Source organism: Sinocyclocheilus grahami, unplaced genomic scaffold (assembly GCF_001515645.1).
Source record: "Sinocyclocheilus grahami isolate Dianchi unplaced genomic scaffold, SAMN03320097.WGS_v1.1 scaffold208.1, whole genome shotgun sequence".
NCBI lineage: Eukaryota > Metazoa > Chordata > Actinopteri > Cypriniformes > Cyprinidae > Sinocyclocheilus > Sinocyclocheilus grahami.
This window is the reverse complement of record NW_015505387.1, coordinates 816,091-835,119: the sequence shown is the minus strand read 5'-3', so window position 1 is coordinate 835,119 and position 19,029 is coordinate 816,091. Positions and strand designations below refer to the sequence as shown.

The window sequence follows — 19,029 nt, the reverse complement described above, 5'->3', positions numbered from 1 at the left end:
TACCCTACGGAGTGGTGAGATGTCTTTACTTTTGAATGTCAGTAAAGCATATAAATTACTGTAAACAAGTCAAAAATTAAATACTGATTCAAATGAGCAGCCGTTGCATAAACAGGTAATGACATTAAACAAAAAAAGAAAAAAAAATGCCCTTAATGTAGATTTTGAATAATTGTAAACCACAATAGTAAAAACAAAGTTGGTCTTTTGGTCTATTTTTTGATGTTGGCTCGACATAGCTATGTCAAAGTAAAATCAGTTTTAAAAATCCTTTGTTTAATGTTGGCCTTATACACAATATGTACAAGATGGATCGATAGCTTTGTGTTTACAATTGAACTGTTTGACATTTGAACTGACAGTTGACATTTGGAGAAATATGGGATTTTTGATTGTGTGCTGCAGAAAAACTGTAAGTTCCACCAATTAGCTTAAATTAAGCTTACTAAGTTAGAAAATTGTGTTGAAATATTGAACATAGCTCAAAGCTCTAGAAAGAAAATGGTCAATATTAGCCTATGGGAAATGGGGAACTCGAGTCAGAACAGTTTTAAAGACTGCGCCTACTTTGGTCAATATGAAAGCAAAGTTTGCCCCATTTATGTACTTAAAGTATGTTCCTGTCTTATTGTGGGTGGTTAAATTACAACATTAATTTAATAATTAATTATTATTTTCTTACAACATTTGGAAGATCAGGCCCCTTTCTTTCAGAACATGCTTTCTATTTTTTCTATTCTATATACTTGTTTTCTTTGTGTGTGTGTGTGTGTGTGTGTGTGTGTATAATATAATACATATATATACAGTGGGGGAAAAAAGTATTTAGTCAGCCACCAATTGTGCAAGTTCTCCCACTTAAAAAGATGAGAGAGGCCTGTAATTTTCATCATTGGTATACCTCAACTATGAGAGACAAAATGAGAAAAAAAATCCAGAAAATCACATTGTAGGATTTTTAAAGAATTTATTTGCAAATTATGGTGGAAAATAAGTATTTGGTCAATAACAAAATTTCATCTCAATACTTTGTTATATACTCTTTGTTGGCAATGACAGAGGTCAAACGTTTTCTGTAAGTCTTCACAAGGTTTTCACACACTGTTGCTGGTATTTTGGCCCATTCCTCCATGCAGATCTCCTCTAGAGCAGTAATGTTTTGGGGCTGTCGCTGGGCAACTGTTAGTTTTGACTGCTTTTATTGTCCTCATTTGTAAGTTGCTTTGGATAAAAGCGTCTGCTAAATGACTAAATGTAAATGTTAAATGGTAGAATTAACCTACTTTGCCTTTCTATTGATGTCATTTAAAATGCACAGGTTATTGGATAATACATCTTCATTGAAATGCTCTCTACAGTCCTCATACGTTATATGTACGCATATTTGCATTGCTTTCTCTCTGTAGATCCCACCTGCTCACATGCCACGATTGGTTGATTATGTACAGTGCCTACATTTCATGCTCAAGTATGAAAACAAAGCCAAAACCAAAATCTAATTTAAGGCAAATTAGAAATCCCGTCCAGGAAAAGGAGGATGTATGGTCACCCTATTGGATAAAATTAATCAATCGCTAAATACCCACAGTTTTACTCTCATCAGGAAATCAACCCACAAGTGGCTTATTTCTAGTCCTTTTTGTATAGTAAACAGGAATAAGGGAGTGTATTTTGCACACTTCATCTTTACTCGGGTTGCTCCAGGGGGATTGTCTTTGTACTAGAAATTCTGCCAAAGTAGCTTTGGATGAGATTTGCTAAATGAAGAATAATAATAATTAAAAGGTTTTCCTCATGTGTTGTCATCTGTTTCCTTAGCCATATCCGCACATGCTGCCGAGGCGTATAACTGGACAGAGGTACCGATTACAGCAGCCTCTGCCTCCCCCGCCCCCTCTGCCGCCCTACTACCCCGGCTTCTTACCATACTTCCTGTGAGAGTCTCTTCTACTCTTTACACACATTTTGCTGTATGAATTTCCCATTCTAATAATGGACATTGGAAGGTTATGATTTTATAAAGCTTTTGTGATATTTTTTTACTACAGTGAAAGAAAAGGTTGTTTGCATAGAGTGTATGCTAATGATTTATGTGTTTGTGAAACAGCTCGATGCTTCCTGTGCCTCCAACTGCTGTGGGTCCTGCTATCAGTCTGGACTTGGATGTAGATGATGTGGAGATGGAGAACTATGAGGTAAAGTTGAGAAAAGGTTAACTTTATAGAATTAGCGAGTTACTTTATAGAATTAAAGCTAATTTTGGAACAGAGATTGTCATTATCTTGTTACTGTTTGTGTGAAGAGTTTTTAACACATTTTTTTTTCTCAGGCGTTATTAAACCTTGCTGAGAGACTAGGAGAAGCGAAACCTCGAGGACTAACGAAAGCTGATATAGAGCAACTTCCGTCCTATAGGTTCAATTTAGAAAACCACCAATCTGAGCAAACTCTGTAAGTGTTCTCTGTTATATATGCCCTCGCTATATAATCTTGAAGGTTTGATTGTGACTTGGTATTGATGCTCCATTATCTTGGAATTTTCTTACAGGTGTGTTGTATGCTTTAGTGATTTTGAGTCAAGGCAGCTACTTCGAGTATTACCCTGCAACCACGAATTTCATGCAAAATGTGTGGATAAATGGTTGAAGGTAAGTGATGTTTTAATGCACAAAATCTGCAATAACTAACAGCAAAACATTGTAAATATTAGTGTTTTGACCGATATAAATACTTATGTAGACTATTGTTTAAATGTATGGGATCAGTAAGATTTTTGAAAATTTTACAATGATGTCTCTTATGCTCATCAGTGTTGCATTTATTTGATCAAAAATACAGGGAAAATAGTAATATTGTGAAATATTATTACAGTTTTAAACAACTGTTTTCTGTTTGAAAGATTTTAAAATGTAATTTATTCCCGTTATGGCAAAGCGACATGATCCTTTAGAAATCAATTTAATATGCTGATTTGGTGCTCGAGAAACTTTTCTTATTATTATCAATATTGAAAACAGTTGCTGCTTAATTGTTTTGTGGAAACTGAGATTTTTTTATTTTTTTGAGGATTCTTTGATGAAGAGAAAGTCTGAAAAAAAGCATAGCAATTTTATGGTGAAAGTCTTCACTGTCACTTTTGATAAATTTTATGCATCCTTGCTGAACAAAAGTTTTAATTTCTTTAACAAAAATGTTTTTTGTGTTTATAATTTTATGATAATTACTCAAATTCATTTAATCAATATGTTCTCACTTAATATGTAATTTTTAGTAAATATTGATTACATTTATTTACAAATTTACAAAAAAATGAAGACATCTGTTTTAATGCTGTCTTTAATTGGATAGGCAGCCAATGTATAGATCCATCAAAAATGTACGGAAACATCACTGGCTTGCAGAAATTAATTCGAAATATGTCTTGCAGACCAATCGCACCTGTCCAATCTGTCGAGCCGACGCGTCTGAAGTTCACCGCGATGTGGAATGAGTTCAGGTTTTTGTCCTTCACTGGAAAACAGCACAAATCCTTGAGTGTGTTCTGTGAGTGAGGACACCTGATCTCCAGCCAAACGCAAATCTACCCCCACCCCGCTCCCAACCCCACCTCTACAATAAGCAATCTCGGAATTTGTACGGAACCTGTTTGACCTCTGCTGTGTGTCATTGTGTGAGTTTCATGAAAGCTACTGCCGCCTATAGCTACTTCTGAGTTCTGGAATTGTGACTGGGTTTTTTTTGGTGGGGTTCTTTTCATCTTTTTTTTTTCATTAACCTGCCCTTGTTTTCGCAAATTCCAAAGATAACCTGTAATACGTGTTGTGTTGGCATATTCGTTTACGCAATTGAATATTCTCTAGTTGTTTGATCACAGATAATTAAAATCGTGCTTTAGTCTCGTTACGGACTGCGGGAGTGGGCCTGGATCATGGTGGTTTTTGGCTTTACTGTGCAATCAGACAAGTTTGTAGGACGCGGTCGCTCTGCCAGTGAACGACCATCATAGATGCATGTCTGTATAAGCGATGGGCTGAGGGACTCGTTAATAATCAATGTTTTGCAATAATGTATTGATCATTTGAATATCTTAATCCCGATTCTCTTTTATCTGCGAATGCTGTTGTGAAGGTGTGACTTTCAGTGGTTCAGAGTTCCAAGGCCTGAGGTTAAAGAGGGAAACGTAGACAAAAAGTACTGCAAAACGACAGACGTGAATCCATCGGGAAAATTCCCGCTGGGCTTTCACCACAGTCGTAGAGATATTGTGAAGCAGTGGCGTTTTTGCTGTTTGCTGGCAAGGCCAATAGGACTGGCCCATGAGAACACAGGGACGAGGACAGCACACTGCCTCTGCCAGCTCCCACCTGGCTGCACTGCACAACCCCCATCGATTCTGGACCGGCCCTCTTCATCCCGCTCCCTCACACTCAGCTAGATCCAGGAGAACATCTCACGGGCCCCGCGCGGACTGTTCTTTTAGACTAGCAATATTTGAATTAACGAGATCCACCACATTTCAGCCTCAAGAGGAACGTCGGGCGGTCTCCGTCTTGCCATTCTCACACCCGTTGCATTTCCGACGGAGGCCAAGGAGCTCGCATTTGCCTGTCCAGAATGACTTTTTGGGAAAGGGTGGAACACTTTGCAGAAAGCAATACGTGCAATGAGTGTGTGAAGTGAACGCAACATTTGACCTAGTTTTGGAGGACTAGGCTTTTTGTTTTTCCTCATGAGCCAAATAATCAATATACTCTACAAGATTTTAGCTCTGCCTTCTCTAGACCTTGACAAGCACAAACCTGCTACTAATCTTCAGACATCCTTTTTTTAAGTGGTGTTTATTTATTTCTTTCGAGAGAGTTTTTGAAGGATTTGGTTGGAATATTGAAACATCTTTAGTGCGTTTTAGTTTGCCTCCCGTTGGTAGGTCTCAGGCCATGTTCACAGTGTAAAGTGATGTGAAAGAAAAAACATTGTATGCATAGCCTTGGTGTGAAAGGTTGCAAATTATCGTCTTGTTTTTAAGACAAAAGAATGTTGAAACCCTCTGTATTTCTAGTTACGCCCTCTCCTGTGCGCCACTTGACTGTAGTCGTTCCACGAAGATCCCAGATAGGATTCGAAGGGTCGTTTAGGGTCGTTTAAAGAAAAAAAAATGCACTGTAAAATGTTTAACTCATGGTTCACTCGATTCCAAAAACAAGCCTGAACTTTGTTTGGGGGAAAACTATGAACTATTTGGGTATTCTTTTTTTGTTTGTTCCCCAAGTACTTTAATTATAGGACTTTTAAATATATATATATATTCATGAGACGTTTGTCCACTGAATAGTCATTGTAACTCAATGGACACACTGGCTTTCTCGGGTAAAGGGACTCTCTTAAGAGAATGTGAGAATCTTGTGTTTGCGTGCCATGTTTTAAAAAAAGCCATTGTAATGAATTTAATCCACACTTTTGATAAGTAATCTATGTATACATATCTGTTCACTGGCATATATTTTGAGTATAACGGAGAAAAAAAAAATCACTCAGGGCCTCTCTGTAATTGAAAAATAAAGGAAAACAGTCCATTTCAAATGGGATTGATGCCATGGAGATATATTTGGGTATTCTGGGTTGTTTTCCTCAGGCCATGCTTATTTTAAATGTAATCAACTTGAACTAATATTCCTTTTATAAATAGTGGTGAATATTATTCCATTATAAGACTGGCATGCAAAGAAAAAAAAAAGATGAAGTGACATGTTGTATCGAGTGAGAATAGGCTTTTCGTCACTGCAGCCGATCATTAGCGTATGTTACTCGAACCTGTTTTGCAGCTGTTGCGTTTTTCCGTGTTCTTGTACTTGAACCACACATAAAAGGTTGTAATACCGTTGAAAAACGTGCCACGGTGCACACCGTCCTACCTAGACCACTTCCAAGACTATTCTTACAGTGTTTGCATGATTTAAGGATTCAAAAAAGGTCAAATAAAAAATTAAATCTGTATTTTCAGTGAAAGAGATCTAGACGGGTGGGCAAGTATTTAATTGTGCATAATATGCATGCATGTCCAACCAGGTCCCAACTGGTTTTTTTAGGTAGATCTAGTTGGCTTTGGGTTCTGGGTGTAGAGGACTTTCTGCTCAGCTGATAACTGCCATGCGCTGTACTGCACACATTTGTAATAGAACCGAATGACTACAAGATTTTATTGTGCTTGTACTTGCAAAAGAAAAAAAAAATTAAGAATGATAATATAGGACATTTAAAATAACGTTAAGCTTGATGCCAGTGGGAAGCCAGTGGTTTTTTGAAGTGGAAAAATGTGATTTGATAGGCTCCTCACCACATTTGTGCTTCTATTGTTGCCTCAGTTACTGACACACTTGCCTGGAATCTAGATAATGGAAAGCCATATAGTAAAAAAGGTGCTAGATATTCTATATTTAGGTGTAATGCTACATTCACATAAGAGAATGCAATAGTTTGTTATGGGTCTCTATTCATACAGCATGCAGTGCTACTAGTACCCTCACGGTGGTCAGAAACAGTTAATAACATTATCAACATGGGTTTCAATTAAGAAAACAAAAAGAAAGAAAACTATTTAGCTTTACTTGTATGCGCTGGTAGACCATTTTAAAGAATAATATTGTTTTACTGCCCGAGTGATCAGATTCAATACATCTGCCTTAATAAATCAAAGTAGTAGGAGGTTTCGTGTGGGTTGAAAAACACGGCGTTATCACTCATTCACCAAAAATGAAATATTCTGTATATATTTCATACAGAAATATATGTACCTGTTGTACGGTTCTCTCTACCTTGAGCATCTGTAACTGTTATGGTTTAAAAATAAGTTGTTGATATACACGCAAGCACTTTTGCTTGGGGTAACCGGCTGTGGGCTATTTCTAATATATCCTTATTTAGATTTATAAAGGAATTTTTCATAATAACCAAGATTCCTTGAAAACCTCAGTGTTACCTGTATTGAATTACTAAAAAGAAAAGAAAAAAAACCCAGAGTTATGATGATAAATAGAATCTTGTAGTCTTTCTGTGATTCAACTAATAAATAATCTCACAGCTTGTGTGGTGGAAAATTGTGTTCCAATAAGCAGCTAAATACTTTAGGATTTGTGATTTGTTGATTGCTCCATAGATGCCACTGATTGTTTACCAATGATTTCTTGCTGTGGTGGGATAGTGGATTGTTTACTGTTCTATTCTCCTCCTGGCCTTTAGGGGTCAGTCATTGCCTGAACTCCAGACTACCCAGCCAACAACAGGGCCAGGGGCATGTGTTCTGTGTTAGGAAGATATTTTGCTTTGGTACTTGCACATTTACAGTTACCTCATTTTTGCCATGTTTGTATTTGGAGAAAAAAAAAAAAAAAAACCCCAATAAAAAAAAATTTAAATAAAAAAGCTAATATATATTATATATAGGAAATGGTTCTTAATGCTATAATTTTTTTTTCGTTCCATTGGAATCATTGTTTGTAGCATTTAACATATAACTAGTTATAGTGTATTATAAATACATCTGTATACTGATTGAAATTTGTAAGATTTGTACTTTTTTTAAATGAAAGTTGCAAGTTGCAAGTCTGCTTTACTGAGTAGTGCAATTCATTTTTTTTTTTTTTTTTTAATTGTGGCTGAGAGGGTTGTTCACTAATAAATGTGTGATGTATACTCCTACTACACTGACTAAAGGAATCACTGCTTTAAACGTATTGCACAATACAGATGTGTCGCAGTTCAGTTACTTGTCTGAGGGTTTCTGTGTCTCTAAAGAGTTAAAAGGTGAATCTCATAAAGAATGTTTAGGTCATATTTCCCCATTTAATCAAAAGCGATAAACCTTAATATGTTTAGACGGCATGCTAAATTTAACGTGGCTGTAAACAAGGCTGTGAGGTGTAGACTTAGTCTTTACAATGGCACGCACTGTATAGATATCCCAGATCATGTAATTTTCAGATTTGTTTCAGATTTGTTTTTCATCTTTCAGATTTAGTTTTTGTCTACTGAACTTTTTTTTTTTTTTCAGAAAGATGTTTCGTCAGCTGAACAATCCTGTTGTTAAACAACAGGACCTTCCATTGAATGCACTACTTCTGACACTTACAGCCTCGTTTTCATTCCTTTCAAAAATTGAATATTGTGCTACTCTTAAGTTCTATAATATTTTTGTATAAAAAATTATTCCGTGAAAATTTAGACCTAGTGATGCCAAGTGTGTCAACATATCATTTATAGGTCAATATCAGCCTCTTTTTTTTTTTTTTGTTAAATTTGTTTTAGGAAGAAATTGAACATTAATTGTTTCCTTTTTTCATCTAGGAACATCCATAGATTACTGCAAAAAATTTAATTATACATTTTTATATAAAATTTTTAACTATTAAAGTTACTTTGAGATGTGCAGTAAATTCTGTTTCGGACCACACGCACAAACGCTGTGGAATATTACCCAAATGTGACCCTGGACCACAAAATCAGTCATAAGGGTCAATTTTTTGAAATTGAGATTTATGCATCAACTGAAAGCTGAATAAATAAGCTTTGCATTGATGAATGGTTTGTTAGGACAGGTGAATAGATGAAAATCTGGAATCTGAGGGTGCAAAAAATATTGAGAAAATCGCCTTTAAATTTGTCCAAATGAAGTTCTTAGCAATGAATATTGCTAATCAAAAATTAGGTTTTGATATATTTACGGTAGGAAATTTACAAAATATCTTCATGGAACATGGATTTTTGGCATAAAAGAAAAATCAATAATTATGACCCATACAATGTTTTTTTGGCTATTGCTAAAAATATACCCCAGAGACTTGAGACTGGTTTTGTGGTCCACGGTCACAAATAATCATTCAAATTCGGGTTATGGCTCTGTGAGTTCTATTATCTAGCCAGCATCCCATAGGTACCTCCTTTAATTATAATACATATATTTATTTTTTTAATCAAACTGTATACATTTATCTATAGCAGATTTCAAAATGAACATTCATACAATATTATCATACTGTACATTATAACGTTGCCTAGATTCACCTCTAGCATACAAAAACAAAGTATACTTATAGATTTAAAATATTAGTCATAAGAAAAAAATATATCGCCATATTGCCTAAAATATCAATGCATCCCTATTTAGGATTTTATTTATTTTTTGCATTGAGACTATCAATTCATATTCTCAATGTTCATCGTTGCTATGATACAGTAATATAAATCAACCAGTCTGGACATGATTTATTAATTTAAATCAGAATAAAGGCAGTATAACAAATACTACCATGGTATATAAATACTGTAAATTTTTTCTACATTAAAATGTGAAAATGTCACTGCAAAGAAAAAACAAACAAATATTTAATTTAGTGAAATGTGACCCCATCTTCTGACCAGCTTTATGAGATTCTACCTAATAGTTCAAACTCACATTCAAACACTTAATGCTATAAAACAAGATAATCTGGGTTACTGCCTCTCCAATTACTTTATGAAATTTTACCATGAATGTTTTAAGTCATTATTTATCGCCATAATTTATTTCCACATACCTACAAAAATATTAAACTTGCCATGGCTTCAGGTTTGTGTAGCAGGCTGCAATGGCAAATGTTGAACATGCTTGAACCAAAACATTGTTAGTCAAACCACAACAACATTTTAAAATGTTTAATTTAGAATTGGAAAATGACATCTTTACATGACCAGAACCATCAGATGGACGACAGGCAACATAGGCATCTATGAATTACCACAGGCACACTATGGGCCTGGGCAGACTTGCACTATACTCTATATAGACAAAGCCACATGGAAAAGCTGTGGCCTTTAGTTTTCTTATTTGAATTCTCTTGAACCGCAAGCAACCCATCGGATCCTTTGCTGACAACCCTCTTTTGGTCGTTAGATGAGATACATTATATGGTCGACATTGATTTGCATTAAAAAAAGAAAAGAAAACTGTTGTGGCTTCCAAGCTTGTCCTTAAATATCTAGGTCATATATTTACAGGGCCGTTCACCTTGCACTCATTTTACAGAACAAAACTTCACTGCAGGGAAGAATGGGTTATTTTTCTTTTTAAATTCAGTAAAAGGTTTATCTCAGTGACCCCTCGTCCAGGCCATCAAACAGAAGAACAAACTGGAGGGGAGGCGGGACTTGAGTGGTGAGCAGGGGGTTAGCTAAATGTCAATCGTCTGTAAGGTCCTGCACAAAGAGGACTTCTGACCGGCTCAGACCGGCCTCCCTCAGAGTGAGGGGATTGGGCTGCTCTTCCGTCGGCAGGCAAGGCAGGACCCGGCGTGGGAAATTCGTTACTATTTGGAATTTCTCAGGGGTCTCTTTCAATGAAAACAGGAAGTCGTGTATTTCCTAAAAGGAGGAAAAAAGTTTTAGACACTGGTTTTCAGTTAAAGATTTAAAAGTTTTTTTTTTTTTTTTTAAATATTATGTATTGTATAATACAATAAAGCACTAAGCCTCGTTTTTCCCCAAACATCAGCGTTAAACCCCTGAAAACAGTGTCTGATGAGCCTGTGTTCTTGTCTTTAACAACAGACGCTGATATTCTGTTATGGTACTCCACACTGTACAAACAAGAAAAAATAAAAAAAAATAAATGAAGGGTGTTTACCGTCAATGACTGGCTGAAGAGGAATCTCCGCTCCACGCGGGTATCGTTGGGCAGTTTGAACACTATTTTGACACTGTCTGGGTCGTCCAGGGGCGGCTCAGGAGGAAGACACTCAGACTTGCGCTCCTTCTCTTCTTCCAGTGTCTGTAATTACATAATCATTAGGAAGTCATTAAGTGTGATTAATCATAGCTACAGATGCCAGAAATGTGACGGGCATCATCAACAATTACATGTGATGTGCAAAGAAAGGGACCGCAGGTCGTCGGCAGGCAAGGCAGGACCCGGCGTGGGAAATTCGTTACTATTTGGAATTTCTCAGGGGTCTCTTTCAATGAAAACAGGAAGTCGTGTATTTCCTAAAAGGAGGAAAAAAGTTTTAGACACTGGTTGGTTTTCAGTTAAAGATTTAAAAGTTTTTTTTTTTTTTTTAAATATTATGTATTGTATAATACAATAAAGCACTAAGCCTCGTTTTTCCCCAAACATCAGCGTTAAACCCCTGAAAACAGAGTGTCTGATGAGCCTGTGTTCTTGTCTTTAACAACAGACGCTGATATTCTGTTATGGTACTCCACACTGTACAAACAAGAAAAAATAAAAAAAATAAATGAAGGGTGTTTACCGTCAATGACTGGCTGAAGAGGAATCTCCGCTCCACGCGGGTATCGTTGGGCAGTTTGAACACTATTTTGACACTGTCTGGGTCGTCCAGGGGCGGCTCAGGAGGAAGACACTCAGACTTGCGCTCCTTCTCTTCTTCCAGTGTCTGTAATTACATAATCATTAGGAAGTCATTAAGTGTGATTAATCATAGCTACAGATGCCAGAAATGTGACGGGCATCATCAACAATTACATGTGATGTGCAAAGAAAGGGACCGCAGGTTTTAAGTTAGAGACAGTATATGCAACTGTTCTCAAGAGTATGAAATTACAACATACTTTGTCACAGACAGTACAATTTTTTACTGCTTTTTGTTGATTTAATTTCTTTTTAAATCCGATTTTGTTATTTTTCTGTGATCAGTTACTTAAAAAAATGCATTATATCCTGTAATTCAATGTTTTTTTAAAAGATTGACAGCAATGTTAATTCATTTGTAAATGTATTTTTCTTTACATAATAGCAAATTACTTAATTTGCTTACGAAGAGTAAATTACTTACTCTTCGCCTCCTCTCTTCGGCAAGGATGCTCTGGCGTGCATTCTCTTCCTCTTGACGTTTCTGCTCTTGTTCTTCTCTTTTCTTTCTGTCTTTTTCCTGGTCTGCACGGAGGGATGCCAGGTAAGCTTCATCTTGCTGCTGCCTCAGTACCTGCGTCTGATTCCTCTCCTCCCTGGAGAGCGAGAGAGAGAGAGATAGATTATGTACATTATAGTTTCTTTTTAATGTTGTAATTAAATGCCCTTCACACATCTGGGTGAGTTTCAATTCTTCAGAAAGCTAATGACGTAATCTTACCGCTCTAGTCGTTCTGACATGAGATATGTCTGGTTTGCCTCCATGATGAAGGTCAACTGGTTAATAAGATCCTCAGGCTGGATCAGCCCCTCCAGTCTCCCAACAACTGTCATTTTGCGGTCCTTCAGCATGATCATAGCCAGGAAGGGATAGGTGTTCTCACGCAGGGCCTGAGAGACTGAATACACAAAGACAAGATAATGAACTCAAACCACGTCTCGTGAGATGACGATAACGGCACAACAACATTCAGAAAGGGATTAATCAAGAGACTTGGAAGTGAAGTTGATGGGAAGCTGGTTACCTCGGTAACCCTCTGGCTTGCTGGTGGAACAGGCCCAAAACAGCATCCTTGTGTTAATGAAGGTCAGTGCCTCTTCTGAACATAATGTGGTTCTAAGAAAGAGAGACAGACAGACAAGAGGTCTGGTTATGAGATCAGAAGCTCACCAGATGTAAATGCGAATAGAGGAGAACATACAACTTAAAACCTACCGGCAGAACTCATCCGTGTCCTGGTGATCTTCTCCATGAAGATAAACTAACAAGTAGCGAAGTTCTCGCTTGGCATCATTCAGAGCCTAGAAGAAAAAACATTAAGAACAATTTTGGATTTACTTAAAGGGGTCATATGATGCGATTTAAATTTTTCCTTTCTCTTTGGAGAGTTACAAGCTCTTGGTGCATAAAGAAGATCTGTAAAGTTGCAAAGACTAAAGTCTCAAATCCAAAGAGATATTCTTTATAAAAGTTAAGAGTCAGCCACACCTACCTAAAACGGCTCGTTCTAACACGCCCCCACATGTCTACGTCACAATGTGAGAAGATTTGCATAACGCCGCCCAAATGTTCACGCAAAAAAAGAAGGCGTAACTTTTATTCTCGCTGTAGTATTGTTGTTGCCGCCGCCGTCATGTTTCGTTGTGAAAGCGAAACTAGTTTGTTTGGTCTTCCAAAAGAGGACGATATCTGCTTCGTAATGCCTGGAGCTGATACGTGCTGGTCGCTGAGGAAATACATCAACTTTGCGCTGTGGATCGCCGGATTGGCTTTCACCGTGGACGAAGCGGAGTCCAGGCCGGGGTCATCACATGTGGTTGCCGCAAGCCCACCGGCCGCCGCTCACTCTACGCCTCCGCTCACTCAAGCCCACCGTGTGTGACGCTGTTTCTCATTGTGAAAGCGAAACTTCTTTGTTTGGCCTTCCAAAAGAGGACACGACTAGAAATCAGTGGTTAAGTTATATTTACAACACTGTTCCAGAACACTTCAACCCAAATATTCCGATGTGTAGATCCTGGTAGAGTAGACTACAATGCCGGCTGTTCTGACTCACAGACTGTAAGTACGTTTTTTATATTTAAAGAATTTGCCACTGACGATTCAAACGAGAGTTTTGAGCAGTGTAGAGTAACGTTTGTAGTTTGTCATTTCTCCGATCACAAATGCAGACATGGTTTTATGTTTACGTGGCGCGAATCAATGCAACGTTTATAATGGGTTTTAAAGTTTTTGTCTCGTCGCACTGGATATCTGGCCAATCAGAGCAAACCTCGATTTTCAGACCGATGAGCTTTGTAAAAATCGACGCGTTTCAGAAAGACGGGGCATAGAAGAGAAACAATAATGTGCAGTATGTGGAAAATAATGTGTTTTTTGAACCTTAAACCGCATAAACATTTCATTACACCAAATACACAAAATAATGTTCTTTTTAGCAACATCATATGACCCCTTTAACGCAAGAGGTTTCAGATGTCTGCCTGGTAAATGGGTCAAATACATGCAAAAGTTAAACGTTCTTAATCTTTTATTTGATACTTTAGTTCATTTGATTTGTTTTCTATATTAGCATACCTGACTATATGTTCCCTGGTAGAATACAGGATGTGATCGACCATATTTCTCCTCAAAACTATGAATAAAGGACATGACATCTCCAACAGGATCTGTGACACGACCCCTTGGATCTGGTCGAATGAATCTCAGGGCGAATCTGAAGAATTCGAGAGATGAAGAAACATCAGTGGAAAAACTAGTTACTACTGTAGTGTGAAATATAACAAGTCTATATTAGATTATTAGTTTAACTGCTTAATACCTGAATATGTCCAGAAGTGTATAATACGTAAACCTGAAGGGAAGTATTATCAAGTAGTAACTCCACCCTAATAAGCCCTGTAAAAGAGAAAAAAACATATACGCAGTGTATTTAATATTTATAGAGGACCATGTTGCAATATCTGTCATAGCACCTCTGTTTACTAGGGTATTACCCTGAACCGTCTGCATGTCATAGCAGGTCAGAACCAGAATCTTTCCTTGGCATTTTAGTATTTACCACAACTAGATAAATTTTTTTTTTTTTAAGTATTTCTAATTATTGAAAACTCTAGTACAAAGATATGAGCACTGGGAATGAAGGGGAAAAAAAACAGAACATAAAAACCAAAAGACTCTTACTCTAGGCTGTGGCCTTGAGACAATATAGCTATACACTCTGTGGTCTGTTGTGTTGACCTGTAACGGTCTGGTGGGCGGCGGGTTGAAGACACTCGGAACTCCTTCTTGCTCATTTAGTCGGTCTTGTACTGCGGCCTGTAAAAAGATTTCCATTAATCCCAATAATTTGAATAATGTTCCTAATACAAAAAGGTTAAACTGACAATACAAGAAAAAAAGGATCCATTCATCTGGTTTACAAGCTCTCACCTCAATGTTCCAATTGTGTTGTTCTAATGTGCGCCGACATTGGTCCATTGACTCCAAGCCAGTCAGGTCCTGAATAAGAAGAACAAATCTCACGTTATTTGCAAACAAAGGAAAAGAGCTGAAATCTATTGTCATAAGTTAAACAATAAAAATCCTGTTGCATGACAGATGTGTTTACTAAATATGTGACAAGCTTTGCTAATGAATGAAACATTTGGGTGGCAGTGTGTTTATAAAATTATAGATAAATAGAGTGTTTTCGAGATCAGTCATTATTCAAGGGCATCTTTCTTTTATATTACTCTGACGATGACTCAGGAGTAGATGATGAATAAGTAAACTTCTCCAGTGATTGCTGCTACCAGGTTAAAACAAGACAAAAAATCCCCTAAATGCAGCAAGTTTAAAAGTTGAGGTATTGGCAGACTGGGGGGGCAGATTAGCACTGTCTCAAAACCTAGTAAACTGTCTATCTAGATGGCATTTTACGTAGCGTTCAGGACGACTAGCTGTTCTTCCTCCGTCCGTCAAAAAACCTGGAAACTACCTAACTTTGGCCATCATAGGCGCACTTTCCTCTGACCAAATCTGCTGTCTAGGTAGGCAGCTCTCTAGATTTTGAGACACAACCAATGTCTCGCTGCCTAACTGACAGCTGCCATTTCAACTAAAACAAAAGACACTTGTATACACGAGAAAGTCTTTATGTGGGCATAAATCAAAAGTATATTATTCAGATTAAGTCTGTATTTATTAGACAAACTGAAGCTGGTGTCGGCTGAGTAAAAATAACGATCATAACGGCAGTTAGCTCGCTGACTAGTCATTTACACTTAAAGCAGCTGAGCTGGACACCGCGAACACTGTTTTTCTGATAAGTAAGTCTATAAAAGATCCAATCAGTATGTGTTAACCAGACAATCTAATTGGTACCTGAAACTGAAGGAGTTTTTCAGTTTGAGTCTGAGATAATTCCTGTTCTTCTGGCGCCGCCATCTTACCTCGCCGAGCCCTAACTAAACGCGTTGACGTTTAAAGCGTGCTGACGTGACCAGTGCGTAAAACGTTGAACGAACGCTTCTTTCTTTTTTTGCGCCGCCTGCTGCGCAGGAGTCGTGTGGCGTCTCTTCTACCTTCAGTTGTTTTTCCAAAGAAAAATATTAATTTATAATATAAATAAACAATAAACAGTGTTCTTGCCATTTTAATTGAACATTAAGCGCAGCTAGTAACCATAATTCATTCAATTATCTATGCAATAATATTGCGGGTAAAGCACATGATGTACTGTGATATTAGAAAAAAGATATTACACAAAAAGTGTCTAAAATTAAAACATAAACACCAGTTATGTCATGTGATGCACAGCTGGCGGAAATGCCCTGTTCTATCTGTTTATTCCACTTCTTGTTAACAGAAGTAGTATACTGAAGGCTGAGATTAGGTCATACTGGATTGAATGATACAGTGCAGACACTAGGGAAGAGTAATGGATTATGTACAAGATGTCAAACCAAGGAAGATGTAGAACATGTCTTGTTTAGATGCAATAAATACCATGAATACAGGCACCAATGGCAGGAAATGGAAGAAGAAAATTGAAGATATTCTTAGAGAACAAGGGATGGAAAGAAATAGACTCAAAGCTTTGTTTATATTTCTTGAAAATACTGGATTAATAAAAAGAATTTAGAAAAGAAAAGCCACCCCCCACCACCACCACCACCAACACCAACACCAAGTAAGTATCTGCCAAGTCCCTTTACACACTCATGTACAGTAGGTGGCGATATGCAATAATTACAAGTTGCAAAAGCCAAGAAAAAAGAAGAAGAAGAAGAAGTTCTAATCATGGCAACTGCGACGACCCCGGTTGGCCAAGATCAACCGATCAAAGCAGATCTTCCACCCGTCGTGTTTGATTTGTCTCAGCCTCCGGTTATCGAGGGATTTACCCCGCTGCCCAGAGCGAAGGAGGAGAATTTTAAAGACAAATTCATCCGGAAGACCAAAGAGAATCCATTCGTCCCTATAGGTGAGTTACGCAAAACAGTAAACAGTGACTTACACATTACACCAAATACAGCTTCATATGATTTTGGTTACCAACAATACAATTAAACGCCATTAAAGATCAAATGCAGAGTGCTTTGAATAGACTTAATGTATTTGTGCAATGGCAATGCATGGGAACCTCTTATGTCATGCATTTCAGATCAAAGTGATCATCTTGCAGTGCCATATATGGCATGTTCCATTAACCATGCAGCTGAGATTTACATTTTACATTGACAGAAGTTAAATGTGCAGAGTTTGACTTTCGTTTACCCCTGTACAAAGTAACATATACGTTAGCAGTTGATACACTGGGTTCCCTGCTCTGTTATGGAAGTGCTGCCGTGCAAATTCTTTGTTGTGTCAGAGCCAGAATGAAAGGGGGAAAAAAGGGATGAAATACAATAAACAAAAAGAGCGACATTGTTTATGAGAGGAATAGTGATTCAAACCAAACGCTTACAACAATAAAACAACAATATATTTCTAATATACAGGTGCATCTCAATAAATTAGAATGTCGTGGAAAAGTTCATTTATTTCAGTAATTCAACTCAAATTGTGAAACTCGTGTATTAAATAAATTCAATGCACACAGACTGAAGTAGTTTAAGTCTTTGGTTCTTTTAATTGTGATGATTTTGGCAAAATACAAACCATTAAAAACAGAAACGCCAGAAGAAATAAAAATACATTTTAATGTTTTAACATCTTTCACAGAAAGATTCTATCGGAGCAAACCACGTGATAATGTTAATTTGTGGTCAATGCATAATTCTTGTTTTGTATAGTATAAGATCAGTAGAATAGCTATCATTTGTCTGTGATTTTCCTCCTCAGGTTGTTTGGGAACAGCAGGAGCATTGATCTACGGCCTCAGCGCCTTCAGACGGGGCAAAACTCGACAGTCCCAGCTGCTAATGAGAGCCCGTATCTTCGCTCAAGGCTTCACCGTCGTTGCTATTATAGTGGGTGTAGCTGCCACAGCACTGAAGCCTAAGCAGTGAAGAGAAGACACCAGACCCTGTTTGACCAAACTGACAAGCGCCTTACATGGTCGATGGGTGAAATGTGATGTGAATATGGAATGAACTGAACATTAAATGCCAATTATTCGCATTTTTATTTTCTTTACAGAAAAAGGTCCAGTGTAAGAACTCATATTATAGATCTACAGGTGGTAGATGGCACTATTCACAAATTGTATCAATATGCCACACTTATATACACATTTAAAGGTACAGTTCACCCCAAAATGAAAAATCTGTTTTACAATCATTAACTCACCCTCAAGTTGTTCCAAACCTGTATGAGTTTCTTTCTTCTGTTAATGTTTGCAACCAAGCAGTTGATGATAGCCAGTGACTTTTATAGTATGGAAGTCAATGGTTACTCACATTCTTCAAATTATCTTCTTTTGTGCTTAAACGAAGATAGAAACTCATACAGGTTTGGCACAACTTGAGAGTAAGTAAATTATGATTTTCATTTTTGGGTTAAGTATCCCTTTTATACCCACTATTTCATTTAAAGAGTCACAAAATTGTATGGTTGACAGGCATAGTACATGTTTTTCCATGTTGATGACCATTGCTTGAAACATTACAATGCACTTTTGTTTTGTTGTTTAACCTCAATTTTCTGTATGTATTTAGAAGGACTACTGAAGCTGCTGTGTATTTGCTAATGGGAATTGATCATGAGAATTTGTGATATTAAATCTCCCAAGTGTGATAAATGTTAGTCTCATTTTAAAAAGTCACAATAAATATAGTCTGAATGCATGTTTTTAAATGAATTTGTTTTAACGTTTTACTGAATACAGAATAATTATTGCATGGTCTGCACTGATGCACAAACTTTTTGGAGTCAGGGTAAGGGCTAGGAGATCTATGCCCAAGTTGCTTGAAGTCCAGTGTTAAGTTTCCACAGTCTGTGATGATTTGGGGTGCAATGTCATCTGCAGGTGTTGGTCCATTGTGTTTTTTGAAAACCAACATCACTGCACCCGTTTACCAAGAAATGTTAGAGCACTTCATGCAATTCAACAATTCACTAAAAATGTTTTTTTTTTTATTGGTCTTATGAAATATTCTAATTTGTTGAGATAGTGAATTGGTGGGTTTTTGTTAAATGTGAGCCA

General features: G+C 37.2%; 3 protein-coding genes across 3 annotated transcripts in view; 2 read left to right on the top strand and 1 right to left on the bottom strand.

Annotated features, from left to right (window-relative positions):
• The window catches only part of LOC107595783 (RING finger protein 44-like), an 18,590-nt gene extending 12,004 nt beyond the window's left edge, over positions 1-6,586 (top strand). Inside the window, exons 4-8 of the mRNA XM_016286308.1 lie at positions 1,819-1,934; positions 2,108-2,195; positions 2,330-2,451; positions 2,549-2,648; positions 3,428-6,586. Of these exons, the coding sequence (XP_016141794.1) occupies positions 1,819-1,934; positions 2,108-2,195; positions 2,330-2,451; positions 2,549-2,648; positions 3,428-3,490 (489 nt within the window). The 3' untranslated portion in view covers positions 3,491-6,586. The remainder of the gene's footprint in view (positions 1-1,818; positions 1,935-2,107; positions 2,196-2,329; positions 2,452-2,548; positions 2,649-3,427) is intronic.
• A 3,503-nt stretch (positions 6,587-10,089) lies between these two features.
• On the bottom strand, positions 10,090-15,874 carry LOC107595748 (FAS-associated factor 2-like). The gene is made up of 11 exons (XM_016286240.1): positions 15,765-15,874; positions 14,832-14,900; positions 14,583-14,717; positions 14,221-14,297; positions 13,977-14,115; positions 12,615-12,700; positions 12,424-12,515; positions 12,120-12,297; positions 11,823-11,994; positions 11,280-11,423; positions 10,090-10,392 (listed from the first exon to the last, which is right to left on the bottom strand). Exons 1-11 carry the CDS (start codon positions 15,825-15,827, stop codon positions 10,210-10,212), a joined length of 1,338 nt encoding a protein of 445 aa, XP_016141726.1. The 5' UTR covers positions 15,828-15,874; the 3' UTR covers positions 10,090-10,209.
• Positions 15,875-16,627: 753 nt separating this feature from the next.
• On the top strand, positions 16,628-18,325 carry LOC107595747 (HIG1 domain family member 2A-like). The gene is made up of 2 exons (XM_016286238.1): positions 16,628-16,866; positions 17,727-18,325. The coding sequence occupies exons 1-2, from the start codon at positions 16,683-16,685 to the stop codon at positions 17,891-17,893; spliced, it is 351 nt and encodes a 116-aa protein (XP_016141724.1). The 5' UTR covers positions 16,628-16,682; the 3' UTR covers positions 17,894-18,325.
• The last annotated feature ends 704 nt before the right edge of the window (positions 18,326-19,029 follow it).